Source organism: Garra rufa, chromosome 18 (assembly GCF_049309525.1).
Source record: "Garra rufa chromosome 18, GarRuf1.0, whole genome shotgun sequence".
Lineage (NCBI taxonomy): Eukaryota > Metazoa > Chordata > Actinopteri > Cypriniformes > Cyprinidae > Garra > Garra rufa.
Window position 1 is genome coordinate 33683583 of NC_133378.1, and position 9824 is coordinate 33693406.

General features: G+C 32.0%; 1 protein-coding gene across 1 annotated transcript in view; it reads right to left on the reverse strand.

Moving 5' to 3' along the window:
- Window positions 1–345: 345 nt before the first annotated feature.
- Window positions 346–9824, reverse strand: part of hipk1a (homeodomain interacting protein kinase 1a) — a 30551-nt gene continuing 21072 nt past the window's right edge. Inside the window, exons 12-16 of the mRNA XM_073823272.1 lie at window positions 9268–9423; window positions 8927–9082; window positions 7045–7241; window positions 6610–6719; window positions 346–5316 (exon numbers count right to left, since the gene is read on the reverse strand). Coding sequence (XP_073679373.1) covers window positions 4897–5316; window positions 6610–6719; window positions 7045–7241; window positions 8927–9082; window positions 9268–9423 — 1039 coding nt within the window. The 3' untranslated portion in view covers window positions 346–4896. The remainder of the gene's footprint in view (window positions 5317–6609; window positions 6720–7044; window positions 7242–8926; window positions 9083–9267; window positions 9424–9824) is intronic.

Below are 9824 nucleotides of genomic sequence, written 5' to 3' on the forward strand. Positions count from 1 at the left end.
TCCTATCCCATACATCAATATTATTATTATTACTATTATAGTTTTAAAAATTGACCCTGACTGGTTTTGTGGTCCAGTGTCACAAATATAAAAAATTCAATTCACAGAGGACAGCTCAAGTCCCAACCTGTCTATACAGGCATCATTTCTTACAGTACCAGTAGGAAAAAAGCCAAACTGCCTCTAAAAATGGCAGCGACAATGGATTATGACCAAAATACATTCCCCTTAGAGAGATTATAAAAATAAAGCCACCACCGCTACGAATGTAGTAAGCGGCGGTTTCATTCATCACTCGGCCTACTGGCTACTGCAGCCTCAGATTTATCAGACTCACACACTGTGTTCTGGATGAAAGTTTATTGTGATTTCATCTACTCTGCACTTCACATGGTGATAAAACAGTATAAACAGCCATCATTGCACCAAAGCCATGAACCCCGGCAACATTCACGAGACAAGCTCAGTACGACACACGGAGTGCTCTAAGATCAACTGAGATGAACAGCTAACATGTTAACCATCTGTTTAAACGCTATCTAAATAGTCGGATAATCTGTGAGGTCCTGCTCTGATTTCACTGTGCAAACAGGGCAAAATCCAACACACATACATACACACAAACACTCACTCATCTTTTAGACACATCATATTGTGCTGACAACATTACAGAACAAATGGCACATAACCGTTCTGACAATTCACGCTTAAGTTATGGATTAAACACATAAAGTACAAATCATATAATAAACATAAGTGCTAGAATAAGAGGGTATTTTCAAATCAATGTAAAAATGATACAAAGAATTAAAATGATTTAAATGAAAGCACATTATTATTAGGTTAAACAAACAGATACATCATTTAGACTTTACACATATTCATCAGTAAATAAATAAAGCACAGTAAAAGTTATATTGAAAGCGAAACCTTGATTATTTAGTGTGCAACTACAGAGCTCTCTGTCAAATTAATATGGCAATAAAATGTCACTTATATATGAAAAAAGAAATAAGAGTAAACAAGACTTTTAACTAGGAATACATTTTAGCATAAACTTGATATATAAATTTGCTGTGTATCATATTTAGCCCATTTTCTCCTGGTATTTTGGCTTGTAGTCAGTGATGACATCCTGTGTCGTGCGGATGCCACTTAAAAATATGTTGCAAACGTAACCATGCCAAATATAAAATTTGGCTCTGCCAACAGAACGCTTTAGTGCTGTCAGAGTGACATCACTTATGTATCATTTCAACACATTTTTATAATTCGCCAGGCGTCAATGGGGAATGTTAAGAAATATAATTTTAGCCGTTCTAGGAGATATCGTCGTCTGCTGACGCACATCCCTAAGAGAGCTTAAACATTTACCCCCGGTTTCACAGACAAGGCTTAAGCCTAGTCCTAGACTAAAATGTAAGTCTGAGCTGTTTCAACTGAAACAAAATTGCACTGATTGATCTTAAAATATATCATTGCCTTTGTTTTGTCTCAAGATGCACACCAGTAATGTTTTTTTTCTAAGCATGTTTATAAAAATTACTTAAATGTCCTAATTGAACTATGGCCTAATCCTGGCTTAGTCTAAGCCCTGTCTGTGAAACCGGGCCATAAGAAACATAATTTAATGATTAAAATATCATTAACATTATTCAGAGTTGATAGTTCAACATGGGCTTTGTTCGGAATGGAATACTAGCATACTGCTTACTGTGCAGTAGACATTGCATACAGCCTACTGCATTTTTACAAAATAGTATGCAAATTAGAATGCATATGGAATTTTTTTTAAACAGTACACTGTTGTCACATGAACACACTATATTCATGTTCAGTTCTGAAATGGTAAAAGATCGGTTTGCACTTTTTATGTAGTATGTAAGCAATGGAAGCCTGTTTCCACCATTGAAAAAAAAATAAAAAAAGGTTATTACAACCTTTTTTCTCAAAATTGTGTGATATAAACTTACTATTGCAATTTATAAAGTAAGAATTGTAAGATATAAACTTGCAATTCTGGCTTTTTCTCTTAGAATTGCATGATATAAACTCAATTTTGCAAAATAAAGTCTGAATTACACATTTTTTTCTCACAAATGCAAGTTTGAATCTGGAAATTCTGAGAATTGTGAGATATAAATGTACAATTCAGACTTTTTTTCCTCAGAATTAAGATATGCACTCGCAATTCCAATTTATAGTCAAAAGTATGAAATATAAACTTACAAAACATTTTTTTCTCAGAATTGAGAAAAAACTCGCAATTGCGAGTTACAATGTCAGAATTGTGAGACATAAATTTAAAATTCAGATTTTTTTACCCCTCATAATTGTGTGATATAATCTCACAATTAAGAGAAAAATCAAAATTGAAAATTTAGTCAAAAAGATAAAAAGTAAAAAAAAATGCGAGTTTGTATCTCACAATTCTGACTTTTTTACAAAACTGAGATATAAACTCGCAATTCAAATTTGTGAAACTTTTTTTAAAAATTGAGAAAAACACTTTTTGCGAGTTACAATGTCAGAATTGCGAGACTTTTTTTCTTATAATTATCTCACTATATATTTTCATCATAAAAGAGAAAAAGTCAAAATTGAAAATTGAGTCAAAAAGATAAAAACTCACATTTCTGACTTTTTTCTCACAAATGCAAATTTTTATCTAGCAATTCTGACTTTTTTCTTAGAATTGCATGATATAAACTTGCAATTGTGAGTTATGTCACAATTGCGAGATATAAATGTACAATTCTGAAGTTTTTTCTCAGAATTGAGATATAAACTCGCAATTCCAATTTAAGTCAAAATTGTTATATGTAAACTTAGATATAAACTTACAAATCTGACTTTTTTTCTCATAATAATCTCACTATATATTTTTCTCTTAAGTAACTCATATAATCTCACAATGGAGAGAAAAAGTCAACATTGAAAATTGAGTCAAAAAGATAAAAACTTTTTACAAATGCAAGTTTAAATTATTCTGACTTTTTTTCTCAGAATTTTAAGTTTATATGTCGCAATTCTGAGAAAAAAAAAAATCAAACTCGCAATTTTTTTTCTCAAAATTGTGTGATGTAATGTCAGAATTGTGAGATATAAACTGACAATTCTGACTTTTTTTCTCAGAATTAAGATATAAACTCGCAATTCCGATTTATAAAGTCAAAATTGTGAGATATAAACTTACAAATCTGACTTTTTTTCTCAGAATTGAGAAAAAGACTTGCAATTGCGAGTTACAATGTCAGAATTGTGAGACATAAATTTACAATTCTGACTTTTTTTCTAAAAATTATCTCACTACATATTTTTCTCATAAATAACTTATATAATCTCACAACTGAGAGAAAAAGACAAAATTGAAAATTTAGTCAAAAAGATAAAAACTCACAATTCTGATTTTTTTTTTCCACAAATGCACATTTTTATCTCGCAATTTGACTTTTTCTCGGATTTATATCTCGCAGTTCTTAGAAAAAAAATCAAACTCGCAATTCTTTTTTCTCAAATTGTGTGATGTAATGTCAGTATTGTGAGATATAAACTGACAATTCTGACTTTTTTCTCAGAATTGAGATATAAACTCACATTTGCGAGTTAAAAAGTCAGAATTAATATAAACTTACAATTCTACATTTTTTCAAAATAATTAAATGATATAAACTCGCAATTGCGTGTTATAAAGTCAAATGTAATATATAAACATACAATTCAGACTTTTTTTTCACAAATGCAAGTTTATATCTCGCAATTCTGACCTTTTTCATGCATTTTTTCTAAGAATTGTGAGATATAAACTCGGAAAATGTGAATTATAAATTCCGATTTTGTGGGGGAAAAAGACTGATAAGTTCTCAGAATTGTGAGTTTATCTCTCAGTTCTGACTATAATTCTGAATTCAAAAATATAAGCTTGCAATTCTGAGAAAAAAAAAAGGCAGAACTGTGAGATAAAAAGTCGCAATTACGCTTTTTCAAAAGTTTTTATTTAGTAGCAGAAACGGGCTTCTATAGTAAGATTTTTCGGTAATATATATCCATATATATATATTTATATATTTATTTTACCTTAAAGTAATAAGAATAAGATTTTTGCATTATAGCATTAAGAATTAGCTATGGGAAAAAGGTGCTTTGTTAACAAAGAAAATAATATAAAAAATATAAATCTTAATAATAATAAAAATAATAAGAAAGCACAAGGAGCTTTTGCAATAAAAAAGTATGTTTAACATGAGTTTTATTTACCTGAAAATTATATTAAAATTTTTTTTTGGAAAAAATTAACAATAATAATAATATTAATAATGAATATAGTTTCACAACTACAAGTAAAATATTGTGTTTAAAAATATCTTTTTGGCAGTCCATTTACATAAGTCAAGAGAGAAAAAAAAAATGTAAAAAAACGTGTTGATTCATTCATCACAATGAATGAACTATGAATTAATTTGAGTGTGTTGCATTGTGGGATACATAATTACACACACTGCGCTATATATTATAGTCATCCTAGTATGACTCACTTGATATCTCACTTGTTGTATTTCTCATTTGTAAGTCGCTTTGAAAAAATCGAATTTCCTCTGCATACTGTATACTGCAGAAATCGGAAGAATAGTGTGATAGTATGCTATTCCAAACAGCCATGTTTCTTTTCCTATTCAAACAAAGTTTGATGTGTTTTGAGGTGATGTTTTTATGGCTTCTCTGCAGGTGATATTTAAAAAAACTGTTCAAAAACAGCTCAAAGTTGTGTGTTTATGACATGGTTTGAAATGATCTAAAATGCAAGAAGTGCTCCACTGAAATGCTTTAAAGCAAATAAAACACTAAAATAAGATAAAAAAGCTAAAATGGCGTATCCACGTGAATATCCATGACACCTCACAGGTACGGGTACTGGTTGAGTTTCCTCTGGCTGAGGGGAAATGCCGCAGAGCGCTGGTAGGACGATGTGGACAGCTGCTGCTGCTGATACGGAGCCGAAGCCTGACACATGACGCCCATGGCACTGTTCTTCTGCAGAAGGCTCAGAGAGGCCGAGTACGGGCCGGCGGTGCGCGTGTGCCGGCCCGAGGATGAGGAACAGGAGGAAGCTGCCGAATTGTGCAGCTGGTCCACCGCCTGCGACACCGAGGCCAGGGCTGCCGATGCAGGGTATGCATATAGGCTGGAAGCAGAGCCGAAAAGCGACGCTTCATGAAGCCTGTAGGTGTGGGAGGGGCCTGTAGGAGGGTAGGTGGGCTGGCGTCTCAAGGATCCGCCCCCTGTGCGGTCGTGGGATGATAACATTGATTGCTGCGCCTGTGGAATGAATCACAATGTGAATTAAAAGCATAAAGAATCACTTGATGACTCACCTGGAAAAACTGACCTTAAATCTTAATAAAAATTAGAGCTGTCAAATCAATTAATCGCAATAAACTGCATCCAAAAGAAATGTTTTTTTAATTATTTGACCAAAATAAGAGGGATAATACAAAAGACATGTTATTTTTTTATTTAGTACTGACCTAAGTAAGATATTTCACATACAAGACATTAGTACTAAATAAAAAAAATAACATGCATTTTATATGATCCCTCCTATATCGGTAAAATAACTAACATTTTGCAGATTCTGCAAGGTGTATGTAAACTTTTGACCTCAACTGTATATGTGGCACACAATATAGAAATATACGGCGCACAATTTTTGTTGTTTCTTTTTTAAGCCAGATACACTACCAGTCAAAAGACACAATGCTTATGACATAAATAAATAAATGCTATATATTATATATAAATATTTCTAATATATAAACATAACATATTTTTCTTATATATATATATATATATATATATATATATATATATATGCATGCATGTGTGTGTATTTATATATACATAATAATATAAAATATAAACAGTACACACATATTATATAAACAAAAACTTTTATTTTGGATGTGATTAATCGTGATTAATCGTTTGACTAATCATACTATTAGCAAGGATGTATTAAACTTGGTAAAATGAATGTAAGATTTTAAAAAAATAACAAAAAAGGGATTTTATTCATTAAATTGATCATAAGTGACAGTAAAGACACTTATTACAAAATATTTATTTTTCTAATAAATAATAATTTCTAATATTTATTTTTAATTTTTATAAAAAAAAAAAATCCCAAAAAGTATCAGTTTCCACAAAAATATTAAACAGCAAAAACGCTTTTCAACCAATAATAATTAATAATAATAAATAATTGTTTCTTTTTATTATAAATGTTTAAAGAAATTGTGCTGCTTAATATTTTTATTGAAACCACGCTATTTTTAAGGATTCTTCAATGAATTCAAAGTAAAAAAAACAGCATTTATTTGAAACAGAAATCTTTTGTAATAGTATTAATGTCTTTACGCTCACCTTTTATTAATTTAATAAAATAAAAGTATTAATTTCTTAAAAAAAAAGAAAAGAAAAAAAAAAACACACTGACCAAATATTTAGATGACCTTAAAGCTAACAGATATTGACTAAAAGCCACAAAACTTTAATTTCCAATGTCATGTGGTCTTTAATAGCCATATGATCGCCCTATCTGTACAAATGTACCTGGCTCAGGTTGAGAGGCTGAGATCTGTTTGATGCTGCTCTCTGATGCCGGTCGCTGGACTGTGCGGTCGCTCCTTTCTTTGATTTTCCAGAACTATTAGTACTTTGCTCTGGAAGCACAGAAAAAAATCTTTGGGGTCAAATTTGTACAACCATGACAACATTATCACATGACCACTTGAGCATATTCATGTCTATTTAATATTCAACCACATAAAGACATGAACCAATCATTTATATAAAGAGGTACAGTAACATAAATCCTGGTTTAATTCTAAAATGGCCATTTAAAACTATTTGTGATTGATTTTGGTGTAAGAAGTCTTGTGTATCATGAATGGACATAAAGGGAAAAAGCTGCAGTGTAGAATGTGGCCCCTTTAGTTAATCAAGCTCTGTATTAGATGATTAAATGTTAAAATGAGTCTCACTGACCTCCTGACGCTCCATCCCACAACTGTGTTTTCACTGACGGTGTGACCACAGCGAGAGACTTGGAGTGTGTGTTGTTTTCAACGAATTTGGGAAGGCATTTGGGGCTGAGAGGGGTGCTGGTGGAGGAGTCAGAGTCCTGGGAGTCATGGACAGTCACGCAGCTGATGACGTTTGTGCGCTGGTTCACACTACAGCTGCTGTACAAGAGAAGAGAGATCTGAATTCATGCTTTTGAACCAAGTCTCTTATGCTCACCAAGACTGTATTCAGTTGTATTCATCAAAAATACAGGAAAAAGTGTTGTGAAATATTGTCAGTTTTTTATTTGCATATATTTTAAATGTAATTTATTCCTGTGATGCAAAGCTGAATTATATGAAAAAAATATATATATTTATATTCATATAATAGATATTATATATAAATACTCCAGTCTTCAGAGTCACATGATCCTTCAGAAATCATTCTAAAATTCTGATTTATTATTACTACTATTACTATCAATGTTTGAAACAGTTGTGCTACTTAATATTTTTGGAACCTGTGATACTTTTTTCAGGATTTTTGGATGAATAAAAAAATAAATAATTTACTGACCCTAAACTTTTGAACAGTAGTGTATATTGTTAGAAAACAATATGCTGATTTATCATCAATGTTGGAAAAAAAACAGTTATGCTGCTAAATTTTTTGGGAACTTGTGATACATTTTAAGGATTCTTTGATGAATAAAAAGCTAAAAAGAAAGCATTTATTAAAAATATAAATCTTTTCTAACAATATAATTCTTTACTATCACTTTCTTATAAATTTAACACATTATTCCTGAGTAAAAGTATTAATTTCTTTCAAAAAAAAAAAAAGAAAAAAAAAAAAAAAAAAAACGTTACTGGCCCCAAAGATTTCTATTTTAAATAAATGTTCTTTTTTTTTTCTTTTATTCATCTAAGACTAAATATCACAAAATATCACAGGTTACAGAAAAAATTCTGAATTTTTTCACAAAATATTATTTGTTTTTCTCTGAACTGCGTGATACAAACTGGCAATTCTGGCTTTTTTTATCAATTGCGTGACAAACTCACATTTGCGATTTATAAATTCAGAATTGCGAGATATATACTTACAATTTTGACTTTTTTTTTCAAAATTGCATGATATAAACTCACAATTGTGATATATAAAGTCAGAATTGCAGGATATAAACTTACAATTCTGAATTTTTTTCCACAGGTGCAACTTTGTGTCTTGCAATTCTGACTTTTTTCCCGGAATTGTGAGTTTATATCTGGCAATTCAGAATTTTTTCAGGAAATTTTCAGGAAATTTTTTTCTCAGAACTGCGTGATACAAACTCGCAATTCTGACTTTTTTTCTCAATTGCATGACAAACTCACAATTGCAATTTATAAAATCAGAATTGCGAGAAATAAACTTACAATTCTGACTTTATTTCTCATAATTGCACGATATAAACTTACAATTGTAGGATATAAACTTACTAAAATGCTTAATTCTGAAATTCTTTCCCACAAAAAAACAACAAGTTTATCTTGGAATTCTGAGGTTTTTCTATAATGCCAGATTTTGAAGAGGAAAAAAGATATGTTCTCGGAATTGCGAGTTTATACCTCAATTCATTCAAAAAAGTCAGAATTTTAAGATAAAAAGTTTATTCAGTAGCGGAAACGGGCTTCCACAGTAAGCAGATTTTCCAGTAATATTTATAATTATTTTTACCTTAAAGTAACAAGAATAAGATTTTTGCATTATGGCATTAAGAATTAGTTGATCCCACACTATTGAACCCCAGTGTATACACACACTACAACTACATAAAGAGCTTTGGTTGAAATGTGAAAGTGTGAAAGTGATATTGCACCTTTCAGGAAACTTCCTGTCGTCCTCGTCCTCAGTGTCACTGTGGATGGTGATGATGCTGACGGCGGGGCTGGGTGTGTCAGAGATGATGATGGGCTGGGATGCATCACCACAGCTTTGAGCTACTGAAGAAGCCGGCTGCTGGGAGGACGTGGGTCTGTGACATAAAGACAGAAAACAGATTTCAATTGAGCACCAACTACCATATTCTGGACAGTCTGACTTGAAATTATAACTCATTTATATGCAACATTATTCAATCTATTTAACATTATCCAGACACTCATTGTTTTGATCACTCTACAGATGGTTGCTCATTTTGAGACTCATCAACAGCATTACCTGGCTCTGCTCTCGGCATGTCGACCCTTTGACCTTTTCACTCCACTCTGCTGTGTACGATTGCTGGCTGCCCCTGCGTGGGAGGCCTGTGCGTTCACGTTACGCCCCTGCGCAGAGCCCTGCTGCATCCCATCACACTGACCTCCGTGTCGACCCCTGGCAGAGTATATTAAATACATGCTGTTTTAAGAGTCATAATCGTTATTAGCTATTTGCAGTTGGCAGAATTCAGTTTTTACTGCAGCAGCATGTTGTTCCACATTACAATCAGCAGCAGCAACAGCAACAAAGTCACAGTGTCAGTCTGCAATGATTTGCAATGATTGGCTAAGGAAAAATACATTTGGGAACAGCTGGGTGCAATATTCCAGTTCATTACTTTTAAGTTGTTTTCACACATTTGCAAATAGTTTTTTCGTCATCAACATAAGTACCACCGGAAGCTTTTAGCACTATAATCAGACCAACAACACACATGTGAGTCAAGCAAAAAGTGTCAAGGATGCCCAGGTCATATTTCACCTTTAAAGCTAAAAGGAAAAAGGTACATTTTTAAT